At 48.0% G+C, this 22,481-nt stretch overlaps 1 protein-coding gene across 1 annotated transcript in view; it reads right to left on the bottom strand.

The window, feature by feature from the left end:
- Positions 1-22,481, bottom strand: part of LOC105476425 (transmembrane serine protease 4) — a 43,650-nt gene that overhangs the window by 9,406 nt on the left and 11,763 nt on the right. Inside the window, exons 2-7 of the mRNA XM_011732379.3 lie at positions 16,028-16,061; positions 11,956-12,069; positions 7,711-7,863; positions 6,121-6,250; positions 2,927-3,028; positions 914-954 (exon numbers count right to left, since the gene is read on the bottom strand). Of these exons, the coding sequence (XP_011730681.2) occupies positions 914-954; positions 2,927-3,028; positions 6,121-6,250; positions 7,711-7,863; positions 11,956-12,069; positions 16,028-16,061 (574 nt within the window). The remainder of the gene's footprint in view (positions 1-913; positions 955-2,926; positions 3,029-6,120; positions 6,251-7,710; positions 7,864-11,955; positions 12,070-16,027; positions 16,062-22,481) is intronic.

Genomic DNA, 22,481 nt, shown 5'->3' with positions numbered 1-22,481 from the left:
AAACTCTCAACATCCTGCAGGGAAGCATACACACTCCTAAATTGCAGAGGCAGCATTGTGACCTTCTTCCCTTAGGTGTTCTAATTTCTGGCTATCCTTCCAGGCCAGTCTCAGTTCTCTGTGAAGCTGGTAGGATGAGATGAGCCACAGTGCTTGTTTTCTTCTCTGATCTCCTCTGTTAGAGCTAGAAGGGTCCCTAGAGATCCTTGATGGGCAGCTGGACTAAATAACCTCTTGGGAAAATGAACTTCAGGAAGGTCAGGTGAATGACTTGAGGCCACACTGGAAGTGAACGGGACTGGTGCCCAGGTCTTCTGAACCCTGTCCAGCTCTCTCTGTAGCATGTCCACTGTGACTGCTACTCGGTCTGGCATTTTCCACATGCTGTCTTGCATCTCTCTCTTACTTAGTCATAAGCTACTGAGGATAGTGGCCAATTATTTCACTCATCTGGTACTTTCTACTTCTAGCCAACAACTGACAGAGTGAGACATATTCTAACTGTTCAATGAATATTTGCTCAAATAATGAATGTGGGTAATCTGATCTTGGATACCTGAGCTGATTGTGACGAAGAAGGCTATGTAGGTCCTGACCGGGGTGGTAGGCAGTGGAGGCCCCGTCCTGCCCTTTTCAGTCTTCCTAATGCTCTCTCCCAGGTCTCCACTTGGGTTGTGGAGCCATGCACAGATGGTAGAAGGGGGAAACTGAGGCTTGGAAAGACCCAGAAAAAGAAAGTGACCTGCCCAAGGCCACCAACAACTCGAGGGGGCATTGACCTGCAAGCCCAAGGGCTATAGACCAAGGCAGAATGAAACTTGGAGTCCCAGAAATTTAGGAGTGAAGATGAAGGTCTTCCTCCTTGCTCATTGCTGGCCCAGGCCCCAAACCCTCAGAGATCGGGGGTACTCACCAAGACAGTGCAGGGAGACCAGGGAGCCTGAGAGACAGGGCCTGGAAAACAGACACAGCACCCTGTGATTTAAGCTTCTTGCTCAGCTGGGAGGTAGGGACTTAAGCCTCCCAATGCTATTAATTCAAGTCCCCTCCCAATACCTGGGGAATGTGGAAGCTGCACAGTGGGGAACATGTGGAGAGCGCATTGACATCCATTGCATTTCCTGCATTGACACTTCCATTTGATTGGATTCAACACCCCCACTGCTGAGTACCTATGGTGCACTGGGCCCTGCCTGCTTCAAAGCCTAGCCTGGGCTCCTGGGACCCAAGAGGGAAGAGGGCAGATCCCAGAACAGAGTCTGTGGCACTGCGGGCTTTCCAAATGGAAGAATGGAATTTTGAAGGAATTTTAGGCAAAGGATCATTCTGGACCAATCCTGTCCATTTCAAGATTTACTTTCAGTGAATGAAGGGGACCAGCCCCTTCACCACCTGTGGGCATTTCTCGTCAGGTGGAACGAGAGACTTGAGAAAAGAAAGAGACACAGAGACAAAGTATAGAGAAAGAAAAGTGGGCCCAGGGGACCAGCGCTCAGCATACAGAGGACCTGCACCACCTGCACCGCACCACCTGCACCGGGTCTCTTGAGTTCCTCAGTTTTTATTGATCATTATCTTTACCATCTCGGAGAGGGGGATGTGGCAGGACAATAGGGTAATAGTGGGGAGAGGGTCAGCAGGAAAACATGTGAACAAATGTCTCTGTGTCATAAACAAGGTTAAGAAAAGGTACTGTGCTTTGATGTGCACACACATAAACATCTTGCTGCATTAAAGAGCAGTGCTGCCACCAGCAAGTCTCACCTCCAGCCTAAGGTGGTTTTCTCCTATCTCAGTAAATAGAACATACAATTGGGTTTTACACCGAGACATTCCATTGCCCAGGGACAGCAGGAGACAGATGCCTTCCTCTTATCTCAACTGCAAAGAGGCCTTCCTCTTTTACTAATCCTCCTCAGCACAGACCCTTTACTGGTGTCTGGGCTGGGGGATGGTCATGTCTTTCCCTTCCCACAAGGCCATATCTCAGACTATCACAGGGGGAGAAACCTTGGACAATACCTGACTTTCCTAGGCAGAGGTCCCTGCGGACTTCTGCAGTGTATTGTGTCCCTGGGGTACTTGAGATTAGAGAGTGGTGATGACTTTTAACAAGCATACTGCTTTCAAGCACTTGTTTAACAAAGCACATCCTGCATAGCCCTAAATCCATTAAGCCTTGAGTAAACACAGCACATGTCTCTGCAAGCACAGGGTTGGGGGTAGGGTTATAGATTAACAGCATCTCAAGGCAGAAGAATTTTTCTTAGTACAGAACAAAATGGAGTCTCTTATGTCTACCTCTTTCTACATAGACACAGTAACAGTCTGATCTCTCTTTCTTTTCCCCACAGGTGAATAAGCGGCCCTCAGCAACATCCCTGAATGCTAAGAAGCCAGCCTCCTCTCTGAACCGCTTTGCCACAACGTGACAGATTTCAACTGGATGCTCTGCTCTAAAGCAGGGTGATGAGGCTCAGGAATGGGCCACCCACAAGGGCTGTGGAGCCTCTTCCCTGGAGCATCAAGAAGGTGGGGAGCTCTGGCTGGGTAAGTGGTGGGGAAGGACAAAGTGACTTTGGAATCTTGATTATTGGGCAATTTATTAGAAAATTTACGGCAGTAGCAAAAACTATTTACTATCCAGATTGATGGAAAGGTCACATTATCCACCCCTCTGACTTTGAATAGGACAACACACTTTGTCCAGCTGTCCATTGTGTTAAAAACAAGTCAACACAGAAAACCTCTCCAAAATGTGAGTCTATAGCTCTTGGCATTGAATGATCTGTCTGGCTAGGAGTTCTTCCTGATGTCTGGCTTACATTCCCCTGGCTGCTTAGGGTTCCAGGTGAGCTGGTTGCAACCTGAAGAGCAGCATCCATGTGGGGGCCTTCTGTAGGCCACAAGGTGTTCCCTCACTTACCCACTTGAGTTCCTCACATGAAGCTCCTGGCTGTTTTCTGTGATTTCAACAACATCCAGATCCTGGTCTGGGCCAATCTCCACAGCTCTGAAAGTGGGTTTGCTGCTCACATCGAGAGAAAGAGAGAGAGAGAGAGAGAGAGAGAGTTGTGAGCTGGGGCAGGGGGTTAGAACAAGATGGTAGAGTTGGCTCCCACTCTCAGGAGACAGGGTGGCGGAGAATGCCTGGTGGGGAGTGGCCAGGGAGTGGAGGTGGTCTTAGTCAGTGAAGATGGGGCTTGCTTTGCTGTACTATAAAGAATATATCCTTGGCATCCCAGGACTCAACCCTTGGTGCTGTGCTGATGTAACTTGCTTTCTTGGGCAGGGACTCCAAATCCAGAACCCAGAGCCCTGGAGAAATGTTAAGGGTCTCCTTTCCAAACTCCCGGCTCTGCCCTTATTTCAAATATCCCAGCAATGTCTTCTGGTTCACAGCAGGGAAACAAAGAGGCATAGGGGCCCAGGTTAGCTCCCTTCTCACCTGGGAGGGAGTTGGAATGTGGATATTTGGTTCTCCAAACAAGGCATCTGGCTTGACTTTAATAGTGGGGGTATACTTTTGGCCCCCTTAGGGCTATTTAATAGAACAGGACTGGATTGTCTTCATGAGAATCCAAACAAACGGTTATCTCAACTGGACCACCCTCCCTCTTTCTCTCTGCTAATCCACGCTTGCCTGCTTTCAAACCTTGGGTTGAAGTTTTTCCTCCAACAGGAAGTCTTCCCTGATTAATTCCATCTCTCTGATTGTTCCTTTACTGAATCTGCCTCTTCTAAATCTTTTCCTTCCATCCCCAACCATGCTAGTAATGCTAGCAGAAGCTCTCCATGGAGGGGTGGGTCAATCCATGATACTGGTGGTTTGGCACATTCTCAGGCAGGAATGCTGGCACTTCCTGGAAGGACCCAGGGAGGACTCGGACCTGGGAGGACTAGAGTCCATTTTAAGAGTCCTCATAATCTAGGTTCTGTCCCTGGTTCTGGCACTAGTTTGATGTGTGGTCTTGGGCAGGTCACATTCTTTTTCTGGGTCTCTCTAAGCCTCAGTTTCCCCCTCTATAAAAAAATGCATGGGGCTGGGCACAGTGGCTCATGCCTGTAATCCCAGCACTTTGGGAGGCCAAGGTGGATGGATCACCTGAGATCAGGAGTTCAAGACCAGCCTGGCGAACATGGTGAAGCCCAGTCTCTACAAAAATACAAAAATCAGCCGGGCATGATGGCGAGTGCCTGTAATCCCAGCTATTGAGGAGGCTAAGGTGAGAGAATCGCTTGAACTTGAGAGGTGGAGGTTATAGTGAGCTGAGATAGCGCCATTGCACTCCAGCCTGGGTGACAGAGTGAGACTCTGTAAAAAAAAAAAAAAAAAAAGATGCATGGACTAGATGATCCCTAGGGTCTTCCACATCTTGAAATGCCTATGGTTCTAGGACAAGAAGGGCCTCCAATCTAGGAGGAGGAAAGAAAGTAGAGAAATCTGAGACCTAGAAGGAGGAAATATGGTGGAAATGGACATTCCCAGGAAAGTTAACTTCTGTTCACCGATTCCATCCCAATGAATGATTCTGATGAACTTTGCTTTTGTAAAGCACAAGAGTCAGGTGGTTTGGTGCCTTAGTGAGCTCCAAAAGGACAGAAATTCCAGGAACCTATCACCTTAAGATCCTCTGGAGACACCTGCGTTTCATAATCAAGCCTCAGCCTACTGTGCTAGGTATGGCTGACGGCTGACGCAGCAATTGACTAGACTACAGTGGGGAGCGGGGGCTGGCTGCAGCGAGGCTGGGCTCAGTGGCTGTGGGAAGAGGGGAGAATAGCAGGTGCCGGGCATGACTTCCTCACTCTCCTTGAAATGAAGGTGGCGGGGTGTGCTTTCTGGAGGGTACTGGAAGTTACCCCCTGTGGAGAGTAGAGAGCAGCAGAAGCCTGATGAGCAGAGAAGAGAGAGGCAAATAATTCTGATTGATTTGTAATGGCTGCCTGGAGCATTTACTGAAAAAGCACTTTGAGGCTGCATGAGGGATCCATAGGAGAGAGTTCTGTGATCCATTGGTGATGTCTGCCTGGTAGAGATGTTTTTGTTTTTGGCCTAGTCTCTGGGTCCAGTCTCTTAGAATCCTGAAGAAGTTTGAGGCCTGCCAGAGATAGGTTATCTTACTCTGCAACTGAATGCAAGGGTTCCTATCCATCCTCTCCAGCTAAACTCTCTGAGTGATCAACCATCTCATCAGTCCCTTCCTTTATAGATGATGTCCTACATGAGAATAAAGAATCACCCAGTGTAGAAACAGAAACACTATGAGAACTCCTAATGTGCAAGAATTAGGGATCTTGGGCTCAAATTCTAGCCCTCTACCTCCCAACTACTACTCTAGCAAGTTACTTACTTTCTTTGAGCCTATTTATGAAATAGATATAATAACTATCTTTTTGGGTTTCTGCCAAAATCAAAAGAATATAAATATATAAAATGCAAATTACTCTTATTATAATCTTACACCTTTTCATCCACTCCAAATTTGGAACTGCTTTTGAAATTTGCAGAGAGAGCTGGGATTGCTGAAGCTGGGGCCCCACTGAAACTAGGCTCACTTAAGCTAAATCTTAACCAACGAAACTTTGAATAAGTTAACTTGGCTTTTGTATTACTGGGCAGGAACAGTTTCTGGCAAAGTCAGGACAAAGGAGTGAAGGTTGAGGAGTAAAGGAAAGGAGAGGACTGCACAGAAGCTAGAAGTTGTGTGTGTGTGTGTGTGTGTGTGTGTGTGTGTGTGTATGTGTGTGTGTGTGTCGGAGGGCAGCACACATTCTCTCATTGGCGTTCCAAAACCATCCTATGATGCATGGACTAGATGATCCCTAGGGTCTTCCACATCTTGAAATGCACATGGTTCTAGGACAAGAAGGGCCTCCAATCTAGAAGGAGGGGGTACTATGAGGTTGGTATTACTTCCCCCAATTCACTCCTGAGAAACCTGAGGCTTAGGAAATTTAACTTCATGTTGCTTATAAGTGAAATGCTGGGATTCAAAAGCCATTCTGCCTGGCTCCAATGCCTGTATTTTTTAGGAAAGAGAGAAGAAAGGAGGAAGGAAAGGAGGAAGAGGAGGAAAGAGGAAGAAGGGAAAAAGGAGAGAGGCTCAGGTTGGTTACCTGCTGTAGCCCATCTGCCTGCAGGCTGTCTCGGCCAGAGCTGCTGTGAAGTTGTCGAAACAGGCAGAGAACCAGTTCCCTGTGGCCGGGTCCAGCACCTGCAGGGTGGATCGGTCCTTGGAGAGGCGGACTAGGAGGAAAAGAACCTGGGTTAGATGGAAGGAGGGGCCCATCTGGCCCATCCCCCTCAGAACTCATCATGAGATCAGTCCAACCTCCCCCAGCCTAGAACTGGGGGTACCACAGAGCCCCAACACTTTCAATGTCAAGGGAATTTCCTCCATTTGGCTTTGTCTATTTGGGCCCCATTTTGACAGTAGCTAGTGTGAGCAGACGTCCCGGAGTCAGTCTCTGTTTTGACCTGTTGCCCTGGCCCAATGGTTAATAGAGCCCCCTTTTGCTCTTACAGGTATCAGTTTTGATGATCAATTATGTGGTCACTCTACCCAGAGACCATATACAACTTGTTTAAATTGTATGGACCACATACCCATGGTCCATGCAACTTGCTCAGCCTGGGGAAATGTCTCAGAGAGGGACCTAGGTCCTTCTCCAAGAAAGGTCAGAGGGGGAGGTTGAATGAGAAGTCCTATTGGCAGTAGGATGACAGTTGCATTTGACTTCTGATAAGGGCATTTGACAGGCATTTGATTTCTGATAAAGAAAGAGCAAATACACAGGAAGTCACTCAGCCCTGCCCTCAGAAGCCCCATCACTCATCTCCTACCTATCTTTATTTCTTCAGAGCCCAAGCACCAGGGGGATGAAGGTAGAAGAGTCCAGCCCAAGAGAGAACGTGGGTTTTATGCTCAAAACACCTATCCATTGAAACGACCTGGCTCAGTCCTGTCACATAGTGCATCTCAGCAAACACTAAAGAATAGAAGGACCAATAGCTGGCAAAGTGGCTGAGAAGTCTCTTTTCTAGTCTCCTTGAAATAACAGATCTCATAGAAAGGAGGAATGCTCCAAGGTCACCCAGTCTAGCCCTCTGCCTGAAATCCACCCAGGCGCAGCACGCATGGGGCAGGTTCAGTTACAATTTCCTGTCCTTTCTGGCTCACATTTGTTCATCAAATAGTTACTGTTTGCTGTGTGTTAAGTACTGGGATTTAAAGATAGACAAGACACAGTCCTGCTCTCAAGAAACTTATACAGCAGGGTACAGTGGCTCACGCCTGTAATCCCAGCACTTTGGGAGGCCGAGGTGGGCGGATCACCTGAGGTCAGGAGTTCGAGGCCAGCCTGACCAACATGGCAAAACCCCGTCTCTACTAAAAACATAAAAATTAGCCAGGCGTGGTGGCTGGCACCTGTAATCCCAGCTACTCATGAGGCTGAGGCAGGAGAATCACTTGAACTTGGAAGGCAGAGGTTGCAGTGAGCCGAGACCAAGCCATTGCACTCCATCCTGGGCCACAAAGCACTCTGCCTCAAAACAAAAACAAAAACACACAAACAAAAAAAGAACCTTATACAACAAGGATGAACAGTGACAAGTAGGTGGCAGATACTATGCAGTGGGCCACGGGGGCCTGAGCAGACCTCCTGCTGGGCCCACTCCTCTTGTCCCTCAGACCCTGCACTCACCTGCCACTGCAGGCCCTTCGGGGAAGCTCTTGACACAGTGCTCCTCATCCTCTCCCAAGGGACAGTCCAGCTCCCCGTCACACAGCTGCTTCCTTGGGATGAAGTGGAGGTGCTGCCCGCAGAGGAAGTAGTATTTATCCAGAATCACCTTGACTGGAAGGCAAGTGCAGGGAGGGGCAGAGAGGGCTGAGGGTCAGGCTTGAGTAGGGAGAGGCTGGGTTTTCCTGGCGATGATGCTGGGCTCTCAGACGCATGTGTGAGTTCCAGGCTCAGTTCTGCTATTTGGTAGCACATAGACTTGGCCTGAACCTCAGCTTCCTTGTCTGTAAAATGGAGATAGTAACACCGGCCCCATACCCACATGATGTCTGAGGATCAAGAGAGGTCACGTGTGTGGGAGAAATTGAGAAACAGGCTGGTACCTGCCTCTTACCCCCAGTGCTGGCTCAGTACGTTCTGGTAACAGAGGAGGAACCCAGAGTCTGAAGACCCAGTTCTGAGTCCTAGCTCTGCCACCTACCGTGGAACTTAACTTTTTTGTTTTTTGAGATGGAGTCTCGCTCTGTCATTCAGGCTGGAGTGCAGTGGCGGGGTTTTGGCTCACTGCAGCCTCCGCCTCCCAAGTTTAAGTGATTCTCCTGCCTCAGCCTCCCGAGTAGCTGGGATTACAGGCACGTGCCACCGTACTCAGCTGATTTTTTGTATTTTTAGTAGAGATGGGGTTTCACCATGTTGGCCGGGCTGTTCTCGAACACCCAACCTCAGGTGATCCACCTGCCTCAGCCTCCCAAAGTGCTGGGATTACAGGCGTGAGTCACTGTGCCCAGCCATACTGTCCAACTGTATACGGATCACTTTCCTTCCTTAGTTCTCAGTTTCCTCATCTGTACAATGGGATGATAGTATCTATAATATCTGCCTCACAGGACTGTTGAGAGCATGTGGTATGATGGTAGTTGTGAAAATGTCTCGTAACTATCAAGTATAGTTCTAGAGTTGGGTGCTTTTATCTGGGTGAAAGAACTGTTGAAAGATAAGAACACATGCACGCATGCAGGGGGATCAACACACTCTGGGGCCTGTCGGGCGGAAGGCAGAGGCAGGGAGAGCATCAGGAATTACAGCTAATGGTTGCCGGGCTTTATACCTCAGTGAAGGGTTGATCAGTGCAAACCACCATGGCACGCTTACCTATGTAACAAACCTGCACGTCCTGCACATGTACCCCAGAACTTAGAATAAAAGTTGAACAAAAAAAGTAATTAAAATATATTAAAAAAAATAACTAAAATTAAGAAAAAAAGAGAAAGATCTGTTAAGGGCTTGGTCCTTGGTTTTTTTGTTTCTCTTGCTGTCTTTAGATTCTGCCAGCTGCTTTCGAATTCTGTTGTTCTTTTGCCATCTTGGGATGATGGAAAGATGTTGAGTGTGTTTAATCCTTCAGGGAACTGATATTTTAACACTTTTTCTGGCCGTGCATGGTAGTTCACACCTGTAATCCCAGCACTTTGGGGTACCAAGGCAGGAGGATTGTTCGAGCCCAGGAGTTCAAGATCTGTCTGGGCAACATAGTGAGATCCTTGTTTCTCCAAAATAAAAATAAAAAAAATTAGCCAGGCATGGTGGTGTGCCCCTGTGGTCCCAGCAACTTGGGAGTCTGAGGCAGGAGGATTGCTTGAGCCCAGAAGTTTGAGGCTGCAGTGAGCCGTGATCACATGATTACACTCTAGCCTGGGGGACAGAGTAAGACCTTGTCTCAAGCAAACAAACAAACAGACAAACAAACAAACTTTTCCTTAGTGAAGACTCATAGCCAAACACCCTGGCAGGAGGGGACTCCTCCTTCGTAACTGAATTCTCTCTTGGCCTGATGGGCCCCTCTCCAGTCCAGTATCATCCTGGGCTGGTCTTAAGAGTAGTGGCATTAAATCTAATAATGGTCCCTGCTTGTCACCGTGTTAGGAGCTTTCCATACATTTCCTCATGTAATCCTGGTAACAGTCTTGGGAGGGAGGTGTTATTACTAACTCACATTACAAACAGGGACATGGAGAATTGAAGGTCAGGCTTTATTTTCCCAGGGCACACAGTGCTTCCAGTGTACAGCCAGGGCCCATCTAACTCTCTGGGGAAGCTTGAGATGTGATCGCTGGCCCTGATGCTCCTGGCTTGAGTGAAGCAAGGGAGAAGGAGGACCCAGGTATTACCTAGCTCTTTGGAGTTTGGTTTATGATCAGGAGCCAGAGTGAGGCAGAGTCACCCCAGCCTCCTGGGACAAATCCAGGACACAGCGTTGCCAGTTAAGACTCCAGAAGCCATAGGTTGAGAGAGCCCGGCCCAGGATGGAGGACTGGGTTACAACCTCTGATTACAGAATCCAGGGGCCAAGGATGTGGAAGCCATGTCGGACCTTCTGGGACAGGGAGTGTCTAGCTCTAAATTATGCTTCAGTGCCTGCCTGGCTTTCCCTGGATAACTCTGGCCCCCTTTATCTCCACTGCGGCAGAGTGCATGCTTATGGAAAGCAAGCTCACTTCAACATCAGCCTGAATAGAACAGGATGGCAAGTCTGTTGATGGCACTGCAAACCTCCATCGTGTGGGCAACCAAGACCAAGGAGAAAGGGTTTGGGGTCATTTGCATCTCACACCCATCCAGGGCTCCCAGGGCTTTGAGTGGGGTTTATGTTGTGGCTCTACTTTTCTACCGCCATGAGATGGAAATGAACCTGTTCAATCAGGGCACTGGGGTCCTGTCCCAGCCTTGACCCTGACTGCCGCTACTCCTCTCCGAGCCTCAGTGCTCGCGTGGAAGGGGGACCAGAGGCTCTCTCAGTGTCCTCCAACCAGGCAGTTGGCTGCTACTGCTTGAAATGTCACCACAGTTACAAGTGCAGATTCCTGAAAGGCCAGCTATTCCCTGGCTGCACAGGCAGTCCTGCCCCAATTAGCAAATGCATGTCCTGGGTCACATTTCGCCTGCTGCTGTGTGATGACACACTCTTTTGCAAAACTTGGTTTTTAGCTTGGTCGTTTACGTATGTTATCTCATTGGTGCTCAGGATATCGCTTTGAGGGAGGAAGGACATTTTACAGGTGAGGAGACTGAGGTTATGAGGCAGTGAAGGACTTACTCAAGGTCATGCAGCAGCAAGTGGCAGAGCCAGGATCCCTGTCTCAGGTGTCCTGATTCCTAGTCTGGTCCCCAGTGCCCTACTTCTTGCTGTGAAAAGTTGCGGTCAGTAACCTGCTGTGCTCATGTGGATAACAAAGGCAATGACTCCATCATAAGATGTGGGAGCTGAAAACGACCCATATCCCTGCTCCTTCAGTTGAATCTTCTTTATCACGGATAAGGGCCTGAGGCAGAGAGGCCTGCTCAAGACCACACTGGGCCTCAGGCACTAGCCATGGTGAAGGCCAGGCTGAAGGGGGCCAGGTGCCAGCTGCCTGGGGGGTCTTCTCTGCTGCCTCCTCTTTCTCCCCTCCTCACAAGCAGAAACTCTCCCTGTTCTTCCAGCCACTGCTCAGAGCCACTCAGCTTGCAATCTGCAGAAGATGGGAAGGAGGGGGCAGGGGGCGTGGCGGCCCTGCAAATTGCCTGCGTGGGTTAGGAACATGTGCCACTGTGCTCTCCCTCTAGAAGAAGTCACCTGGGATAGAAGCCATCTGGAACAGATGGGGGCTGAGTTCATCTCCCCTTTCACTCTTAGAATAAGGTTCTCTTCAAAGCAGGGGGTGGATACATGTGGTTTCTTTCTTTCTTTCTTTCTTTCTTTCTTTCTTTCTTTCTTTCTTTCTTTCTTTCTTTCTTTCTTTCCTTCTCTCTCTCTCTTTCTTTCTTTCTTTCTTCTTTCTCTCTTTCTCTCTCTTTCTCTTTTTTTCTCCTCAAATTCCTTTTATTATACCAACGATTTTTTTTTCTGCAAAGCTTTATGCAGATCACCTGCCCCTGACTGTGGGGGTGGGGGCTGCCACTTACTGAGGGGGTGAAGGACAAGTAGGGGCTGCCACTTATGAGGTGATGATGGGAGGGGCGGGGCTGCCTCTTACTGAGGGGGTGAGGGCAGGGGTGGGGCTGCCTCTTACTGAAGGGGTGAGGGCAGGGGTGGGGGACTGCCTCTTACTGAAGTGGTGAGGGCAGGGGTGGGGGACTGTCACTTATTCAGGGGGTGAGTGTGGGGGTGGGGGGGTGGGCCCTGTCATTTACTTAGAGGGTGAAAGTCGGGTAGGGGCTGTCACTTACTGAGGACAACCACAATGATGATACTCGCCAGGCTCAGTAGTGCTACGATGATGGGGATCCCCACTTTTCTGAAGGTCTCCATGGGGGTACGGGGTTTGCGCAGGGGGTTGACATCTGTAGGAAGGTGGGAGGCAGAGGGGAGAGCATGCCGTCAGCACTTGGTAGTCCCTGAGCCAAACTCCACAGCCTGCCGCCCTCTGGCCGGTGACAGCAATACCTTGAGGACAGTTATGGTTAATGCTGGGGGGTTATTCCTGCAGACAAGGCTTAGCTTCATCAGCACATGGTTACCCTGCCTCTTCTCACTTATCCAGGCTCACCTATTGTTCATGAGTGCCCCTCAAAGGAGCCCCCAGGCCAGGCCGCCTCCCCTGTGTCTTGCCTGAGCCTGTCCCAGGACATTTCTGGGTTTCGTCTGACCTTTGCCTGCCCGAGAGAGGCCTGAGCCCCTGGAGCATGTACCCATTCACTGTGCCATCATTTATCCTTTTCCAGACCTCCTGACTTAGCTTTTGATTAAACATTAAGCTTCCGGGAGGCAGGGCCCTCCAGCACAGTGCGTGCTTAGTAGAGGCTTAATAAACATTTGCGAATCAATGCATCTTCAATCCCACAAACAGCAAGTCCCAGCCTGGTCCTTGTCTTTAAAGAGATTACCATCTGGGGGAAGAGGCAGATGCAGATGCCAGTCCAGCCCGGTGGAAGATAATGTATGTTATAATACAGACAACTTCAAAGGTACGCTGGTGAAAGTCTCCTCAGCCCGTGGCACTTAAGTGCAGGTCGGGAGGGAGGCACTGGCTCAGCTCAGTCAGAGGCATGGAGGGGGCCTGTAAGCTGCCTGATGTGCCTGGCGTACCAGGGGAATAAAGGCAAGTTGGAAGGCAGGATGGGTGAAGGCAGCTGTGGAGACTCTTGAACACTATGCTAAGGAGTCTGGGTTTTATCCTGAAGGCAGTGAGGAGCCGTTGAAAGTTTTTGAACAGTGGAGAGACAGGATCAAATTAATTTTAGAAAGATGGATCTAGTCAGGTGTGGTGGCTCACGCCTGTAATCCCAGCACTTTGGGAGGCCAAGGTGGGTGGATCACCTGAGGTCAAGAGTTCAAGACCAGCCTGGCCAACATGGTGAAACCCTGGCTCTACTAAACATATAAAAATTAGCCAGGCGTGGTGGTGCATGCCTGTAATCCCAGATACTCGGAAGGCTGAGGCAGGAGAATCGCTTGAACCCAGGAGGTGGAGGTTGCAGTGAGCAGAGATGGTGCCGTTGTACTCCAGCCTGGGTGACAAGAGCAAGACTCCATCTCCAAAAACGAAAAGAAAGATGGATCTTTCATCAGAGAGGAGATGGATTGGAACAAGACAGTCTGGGGTTAGGGAGACCAGGTAGGAGTTGATCACTGCCTAGAACAGAGGTGATAATAACTACATTGTCAATTGCACATCATTATCCAAGAAGAAGGAACTTGAAAGGGAAAACATAGGCAAAATTAATATCAGTAAGTGTCAGAGGTACATTCTTTTAAGTCCCCCTCTCCTTGTGGGAAATAAGCTGGGGAGGTGCCATGGGGATTTCTCCCCTGGGGGAGCTGGGGCAAGAATTCTGGAAACCCTGGAAAGCAACGGACCGGCTCTCCTGCCCTCACCTCCACATGGCTGGCTCCCTCTCCTCCTCCCAGTCTTTCTTCACTGTCACCTTCACAGTGAGGCCTACCTGGATCTCCCTATTTAAAATGGAGCCTTCCAAACTTTCCTATCCTCCTTTCTTGCTTTCTTTTCTTCCAAAGCACGCATCGCCTCTAACATATGCTATATTTGACATATTTTCTGTCTCCTCCCACCCTTCCATGAAATGAAGACTCGTTGAAGACAGAACTTGTCTGTTTTGTTCACTGCTGAATCCCTGGTACCTAGAACAGTGCTTGGTCCATAGTAACTGCTCAACAAATATTTGTCACATGAACAGATGAATTTTTCTTGGCTCTGTTCTCTTAAGCACATCCCTTCTACTACCTACTTCTTTTCTTTTTTCTTTTCCTCCCCTCCCCTCCCCTCCCCTTCTCTCTCTCTCTCTCTCTCTCTCTCTCTCTCTCTCTCTCTCTCTCTCTCTCATTCACGGAATCTGCTGCCCAGGCTGGAGTGCAGGGGCAGTGGCATGACCTTGGCTCACTGCAACCTCTAATTCCTGGGCTCAAGCCATCCTTTTACCTTAGCCTCCTGAGTAGCTGGGACTACAGGCATGTGGCATCACACCCAGTTAGCATTCATATTTTTTGTAGAAATGGGGTTTTACCATGTTACCCAGATAGGTCTCAAACTCCTGGGCTCAAGCAATCCACCCACCTTGGCCTCCCCAAGTACTAGGATTACTGGCATGAGCCACCATGCCCGGCCCCTTCTACCTTTCTTACAGGTCACATTTTATTCTGCCTTGAATGATGGCTAATCACATGTCTGGCTCTATTTCTTTCCTCAGCTCTTCAAAAGCAGAGAATGGCATCCTGCCAGAGATTGGCACCCAGTGAATGCCAGTACTAATGAATCTGTTGACAAAGGAAAGCTTAGGACACTTTGTGTTTCCCCAAAAGAGAGTTTTAACTTCAGACACAGAAGCCAGGCAGTGGGGATGTGGACTGGAATGGTATTGCCCATAAACTATGACCTGGCACAAAGTAGCTTATCAGTAATATTTGCTGATACTGTTTTTAAAGTTCCAGCAGCCAGTCTTCAGAATTGTCCTCTTTCCTGTGGCCATGACTATGATGACATTTTGTTCATGAATTCATGCATGATTTATTTATTGAGCACCTACCTCTGGAAACATGAGATTGGTTTGTTTTCTCCAAGAGTGAGTGACCCATGGGGATCCCTGGGTTCCTGTGTCCAGGCCCAGATATTCTCGGGGAGCATCTGCTTCCCCCACTAGGAAGGAAAGAGCTTTCATACCTAGTTTAAGTTAACGAACACAGTGAGCTATGAACAGCCTCTTTGCCAGCTATTGTTCCTCCCTCCAGCCTGTCCTATCCACCGCAGCTAGACAGAGCTTCCTAAAAGCTTGCTTTCATCCTGTCACTTCTTACTCGAGGGCCTACAAGAGACTTCCACATCTGGATTATGTCTTTCAAAGCCAGTGTAATTTGGCCTCTCTCTCTGAGCCAAATGGACTTCCACTGCTAGTCTTCGCCAACCCCCAGTGCTGCATAGTTCTGCATAGGTACGTTCACTCCTTGAGCAAACTCAGCTTGTTTTCTGGTTTGAGAGTTCTCAGGCTTGTTCAGGTGGTGGAGCAGCTGGCACCCTGGTGTTCTTTGGGGACACCATGGCCTACTCTTATATTAAATTCCAAAGTATCAACTAGGCACCATTTTACTTGCTAAAGATTACTTCGTCTGTGGTCATTGTTAACTCATGACCCAGAACTGGGAAATAAATAACCTGTCAAGCAGGATTGGCCATTTTCTCACTGATCTGTTCATATTAACGTGTTCCTTGCTCGTCTGTTTTGCTGATCTAGCAGGCTATCAGGAGTAGATATTAATGGTTTAAGAAAATGCAATGGAAGAAAAACACCTCCTTAAATTTGGGACCATTCTATTTTTTATCTTATTTTTCTTCCCCTGGAAATCAGGCAAGCACTGCCATTTTTCATGAAAATGCTTCTGGCCAGCTTGTTCCTTGGCAGCACAGTGGGACTGTGAACTCCATGAGACCAGGGACTTCGGCTGTCTTAATTATTGTGATAGGCCAGCGTCCAGCCCAGGGCCTGGCACATGGCAGGTACTTACAGTTTTAGTGAAAGAATAAGAGTAACTGAATGAATGAATTGGAGAATCATTGCTTTGGTGATTTTAGGTTTGTTGGTCCTGCTTCCCCAGAGACCAGGCCTCCTGCTTCTAGAATGAATCCTGGAATGTTTGCTGAGTGATGGATAGATGGGTGGCTGGATGTCACCCATGGCATTTATCACTTTGGTGGTGGTGGTGAGGGCCAGGCAAGAGTGGCTTAGGATCTACTTGGCAGCTGAAACTCAGAGGCTAAGGTGGACAAACGAAAGCCGGACCTGAACTTACCAAGGCTGTTCAGAGGTTGATCACTGTCAGGATCCTGCAATTGAAGGAAAAACAGTCAGTGAGTTGAGGTGGGAGCCTCTCCGGCTGGGGCTAGCAGCCTAGGGGAGGTTCTTGGGTCTTGTCTATATTCCCTTCTCCCTGAGTCTAAGTTAGGGGTCTCTGTGTTATCCAAATACCTGGTTCAACAGGAAACATTCAGTCATACACCTATTTGATCTGTTTCAATTAGTTTACTTATTAATTTGCTTAGCCAGTAGCAACTGATTAGCAATTGTAGAAGCAACTGGCTGCTGGTTTGTTGTGTAAATTGCTGAATTCCTTAAGACGATTCTGCTCTACTGTCTGCTTTTGTCAATGATTTGTCTATGTTTACAGATACTATATTTCTGTAAAAACTTGAATCGACATTTTACAAAAGGGAACACCCAACTCGCCAACAAGTACCAAACAATGCTTAATGTCATTACTTATCCGGCAAATGCAGATTCAAACCACAATAAAATATCTCTACATAAACACCAAATAGCTAAAATGTAAAAAAATGACAATACTGTGTTGATGACGATGTGGGAAAACAGGAGCTCTCAGACCTTGTTGGTGGGAGTGTAAATTGGTACAAATACTTTGGAAAATGGTTTGGCTGAATCCACTAATGCTAAACATACAACTATTTTATGATTCTATGATCCAGCAATTCTGCTCCAGGAGATAGCCAAGAGAAACGAGTACAAACGTCTAGCAAAAACCCTGTGCATGAAGGTCTACAGTCGCTTCATTTATAATAGCTAAACATTGGAAAAACCCAAACGTCAGTCACTGGTAGAGGAGATAAACTGGTATTTTCATATAATAGAATATAATTCAGCAATAGACAAGAATAACCTAATTCAAAATGCAACGATATGGATGAATTCCATAGACATAATGATGAAGGGAAGAAAATAGTCACAAAAAGTACAATTCCACTTATCTAAAGTGTAAAAGGCAAGGTTAATCTATAGTGATAGAAGTCAGAACAGTGGTTACCACTGGGGAGGGGGGGCAGTTAGTTATTGGAAGGAGCACAGTGGAGTCTTCTGGAAAACTTCTGGATCTTATTCTTGACATTGGTTACAAGGGTGTTTATATGTGCAAAAATTCACTTTAGACTTGAATGCCTTACTACATATATGCTACCAACACTACGACATTTCTGAGCGTGGTCTTAGGCCACCATTGATGCATGTACACAAATACACGCAAAGGCATTTTTACTTACTCACACCACTCCACGTGTGCACTCGGCACGCACAGAGCCACATAGAGTCACGTGGAGGAGCCACTGACACAAAGGCTTACATACAAAATACATGCACACCCTTTCGGGCAGGCAAATGTTACAGGGAGGATGCTGTCTGGGTTTACGCCCTCTGAACCCTGTGGTCTAGGTCTCCACCCAGGGACTTGCCTGCCCTATTGTGCTGAAGTCATGACCCGCCTTGGTGGTGGTTGGAGGAGTCGCAGGACCTTGTACATTTCCGACTGGAGATTTTTTCTGTTCCTCTTGGGAGTGAGAGGGCCCCTTTCAATCCCTGAGTGGGTGACCCTGATTAGATATAGAGGGAGGGTCCCTGGATGTTGTCTGCTCCATGGCTAAGCATGGTAGACACAGCAGTTGGGAGGAGCTCTTTCTTTTCCTCCCAAACGAGACTGTAGTCTGCTGGAAGGACATGCCTGGCCTTGCCCTTGGGTGACACTAGGCCATGGGCAGCCTTGTGGTGTAGCACACAGCTTGGTTCTGCAGTCTGCAGGGGTCAAGTCAGAATACAACCCCGGCCTCCCGTTAACTGTGTGCTTTCAGGAAAGATCCTTCACCTCTCTGAACTCCAGGCTTACCCTCTGTAGAGTGGGGACGATAAAACCTGCTTCAAAAGACTACTGTGAGGATTACATGAGTTGTCTGGTGGGAAATGCTGGGCTCTCACATGGGAACTCTCTTCCCTCTGCCCTCCCATTGAAACTGCCTTTGCAAAATGATGCCTGAGACAGTGAAAGAGATCTAACTTAACCGACTCCATCTTACTTCTAACCTCCAAGCTGTCCTTGGTCATTCCTGGGCATAGGCTGAACTAACTTTGGGAGAAACTCAGCTTATAGTTTAAGCAAAGTTGGTAACAGCTCTTTCCCAAAGCAGACCTCCTTCTTGTCTGGGGGACTAGATTAACATTAGCCCCGAGATTAGAAATTATGGTTTAGGAATCATACAGCTGGAGGCCACAAGACTCTGACCCTCCCCAAACTGCTTGTAAGATCAGTGCTTGAGATATTTTGCAGACCCTGCACTTGATGGATCAGCTGGCACCACCCAGATCGATAAACTGGCTTATCTGATCTCTGGCCCCCCACCCAGGAACTGACTCAGTGCAAGAAGTCAGCTCCAGCTCCATATGATTTCGTCCCTGACCAATCAACATTCCTGGCTCGCTGGCTCCCCCCTACCCACCAAGTTATTCTTAAAAACTGCTCCCTGAATGCTCGGGGAGACTGATTTGAGTAATAATAAAACTCCAGTCTCCCGCACAGCTGGCTCTGTGTGAATTACTCTTTCTCTATTGCAATTCCCCCGTCTTGAAGAATCGGTTTTGTCTAGGCAGCAGGCAAGGTGAACCCCCTAGGCAGTTACATCATCCTCCGTATTTCTGTAGCATTTGGTACAGGAGTTTATCACAGGACTTCTCTCATAGGATGGTCAGCATTTCCTTTTGTTTTTTCTTCTTTTTGGTTGCTTTTTAAAATTTAAAATTTTATTTTTAATTGGCCGCTCTTTCTCATTGCCTTTGTACCTTTGGTGTTTAGCACCAGGCTGGTACTGAACTTTGAGCTGTGCATTATAGTTCATTCCCAGCCGTCTTTCCTCCACCATCACCAGGGCTGGATCGAGCAGACTGTTTCCAGGCTGAAGATGACACCCAATTGGGCAACTCTGCATTGTGGCTAGAGTCAAGGTAGGATAATATCAACAGTAATTCACACCCAACTGGCATGTGATGGTTTACAAAGTCCTTGCATCTAACTCTTGTCTAGTCAAGTCGATATCAATTGTCTGCTAACCAGGATGGGCAGCGTTAAAGAATTAATTATTAACTAAACAAATGCTTATAAAGCATCTACATTGTACCAGGCACTACTCCAGGAGGATTCAGAGGCAGATTAAGAAACCACCCCAGCAAGACGGGGAATATAGTGCCCAAAAAAGACAGCAGAGAATCTGTCCCTGAGAAGCTTGTTTCTTGGTGGAGAGGAGGGCTAGGGGGAGGCGGAGGACAGGCCATAAACAGATAAACCAGAAAAGGTCAGAGAGGGGTAGGTGCTATGCAGAGAGTAATCCAGGCTGAGAGGAGACAGCGCCTGGATGGAGACTGAGAATGGGAGCTCTAGGGAGGGGCTCAGGATGGTTGTGGAGGATCTTGCTGGTCTCCCTAGAGGAGGTGACAAGAAGGAGCCAAGTGGCAAGGAACAAGCTTGGGGGGTTGGAGGAACTGAATAGAGATGGGCATGGCTGGAGCAAGGCAAGGGCCTAAGGAGAGAGGAGGTTGGTGGTAAAAAAACGCCATATGTGTTTGGAAGATACAGGCAATAGGCCTCGCCGACGGACTGGGTGTGCTTGGGTTTTGTTTTGTGGGTAAGAGGGTGCTTGCTGAGCTGTGGGAGGCTAGAGGAGCGGCTGGTGGAGCAGGGAAGTGGGCCCTTTCTTGTCGATTCATTCCCTTCCACTGAGTCTACTTGTGCATGCATGCCTGCATTCATTGAGGTAGGTAGGGCAAATTTCTTTTGTTTATTGTTAATTTGACAAATATTGACTATACACCTTTGATGGACCTGGAATTGTGCTAAAAGCTGACACACAAAGGAAGCTTATATTCTGCACTTTCTGGGGCCTTGGATTCCTCATCACTGGACTGAACAGTGGCTAATTGTGTATGTGTGTGTGTGTGTGTGTGTGTGTGAGAGAGAGAGAGAGAGAGAGAGAGAGAGAGAGAGAGAGAGAGAAAGGAAGAGAGAGTCTCATTCTTTCGCCCAGGCTGGAGTGCAATGTTGTGATCTCAGCTCACTGCAACAGCCACCTCCTGGGCTCAAGTGCTCCTCCCACCTCAGCCTCCCGAGTAGCTGGGACTATGGGCATGCACCACCACGCCCAGCTATTTTTAATTTTTTCATAGGATGAGGTCTCGCTGTATTGCTCAGGCTGGTCTCGAACTCCTGGACTCAAATGATCTGCCCACCTCAGCCTCCCAAAGTTTTGGGATTACAGGTGTGAGCCACCATGACTGGCCCTTAATTGTTTTCAATTGCTATTCACTGAGTAGTAGCTGTGGGAAAAAATTCTATACCTGTTTGAAACCAAAAGAGAGAAAGAAAAAATGAACTAAAGCAAAACTGTAAGCTGGAATGATCGGAACTGTGACTATCTTGTTAACTGTGGCATCCCTGATGCCTCCTACAATGCACAGTAGATAACGAGTGTTGAAAAAATATTTGTTGAATGAAAGAATTAGTGAAAATATCTCAGTTTGAGGACTCAATCTCAGGTCAGTCTTTACGAAGCTGACTGTGGTATATTCACACAATGACATATTAGGCTGCAGTCAAAACAAATGAACTATAGTGACACAAAATAATATGGATGGGGCCAGGTGTGGTGGCTCACACCTGTAATCCCAGAACTTTGGGAGGCCGAGGCGGGTGGATCATGAGGTCAGGAATTCGAGACCAGCCTGGTGAAACCCTGTCTCTACTAAAAATACAAAAATTAGCCAGGCATGGTGGCAGGTGCCTGTAATCCCAGCTACTCAGAAGGCTGAGGCAGGAGAATCCCTTGAACCTGGGAGGCGGAGGTTGCAGTGAGCGAGATAGTGCCACTGCACTCCAGCCTGGGGGACAGAGTGAGACTCCATCTCAAAATAATAATAATAATAATAATAATAATTATAAGGATGATATTAGAATGTAATATTAAGTGAAAAAGTTAGTCCCAAAAGATTACATATAGCACAGAATCTTTTCCATAGAGAAGCAAGGAAATGATGAATATGGGGTTTGGGAAGAACTTACCTGGGCAGGGAGCTTGTAGCACAGTCCGTGGCCTATCAAATAGGTACAGCCAACATTTGTTGAATTAATAAACGAAAGACTCTTGCCCTACCCACCTCAGGAGGGGGATGGATATGTGTGTGCAGGAGTGGGGACCTCATGGTTAGATGTAGGTTACTATTAAGTCCTAGCTTTTGTTGGGAATGGTGGATTTATGGAGGCTTATTACATTGTTAAAACCAACTAACTAGCAAGTTACAAATGGGCCCTGCATGGACCAATAGTGAAAAAATTCATGAAGCAAAGATTCTAGTTCCCCCAATGCTACGCACCCAAGCCTCAAGGAAAACATACAAAAGCCATCACCTGGCTATACGGAGTGGCTTCAGGTCAAACTCGTGTCCTCACCATACTCTGCCCTTACTGTTGTGCTGCCTGAGTTTCCCCATGAGCTCTTGGCAAACATCTCTGACACAGAGTGGTCAGAGATGATGGACAGACACACTTCTGGAAGAGGAGCTGCAGAAAGTCACACATACTGGGGCTGATGGGCAGAGAGGTAGGTGCATTTTAGGCCTGTGAGTGTCAACTGGGGTCCATCATTGTCGATGACATCCCTGAGCAGGATAGAAATAGGGACTTATGACCAGCTGCATCTCCTCTGAGCCCAGAAGCAACAATCCTGAGCTAAGGAAAGGAGAGAATGGGGCTGAGAGATGTGGGTACCAGGTAAAATTCAGAGATCCAGCCAGACCCCCTCACCATGGTGGGTCCCCGCCATGATCAGAAGATGCAAAGCTGAAACAAGGCAACTTCCTTATTTTCAGATGAGAAAACAGAGGTCAGATAGAATTGTCTTAACCTGGAGTTAATAGAGGGAAGGAGGAAGTTGAGACGTCACCAAACAACACATGTGCTTCCTTCTGCTTTGCTGGAGATGTATTTATTTACCCGCAGCTTGAACTCAGCTTCTGGCTACAACTGTTGCAGTCCCGGCGCAGCCCGGACCAAGCAAAGGCACTGGCCTTTCCCTTTCTGTTTGGGCCACTGGCTGGGCCAGGCCTGTCTGCTCTGTTGATTCAGACTGCCGCAGAGCCCTGACTCACGGGTCCAGCCCAGCCAGTGTCTGACCTGGGGCTCATCCGGGAATGAAGCTCCTGCTGTCTGTGGTACAGTGGAAGGGCAAGAATGCCCAGGCCATCAGGGCCCAGGTAGGGGGTGAGGTGGGGAGGTGGAAGTGGGTGGGTGTTCGATCTCTGGAAAACCTGCCATTGCCTGATCAACTCAGAGAATCTTCTTTTCCTGCTTCTCAGTTTGTCACCGGCAGCAGGAAGACATTAATCCAAGCCCGAAATATGGAGGCAGAACCATTAGTTATTGCAAT

The sequence above is a fragment of the Macaca nemestrina genome, chromosome 12 (assembly GCF_043159975.1).
Source record: "Macaca nemestrina isolate mMacNem1 chromosome 12, mMacNem.hap1, whole genome shotgun sequence".
Lineage (NCBI taxonomy): Eukaryota > Metazoa > Chordata > Mammalia > Primates > Cercopithecidae > Macaca > Macaca nemestrina.
The sequence above is the reverse complement of the archived record's forward strand: the minus strand, read 5'-3'. Positions and strand labels throughout refer to the sequence as shown.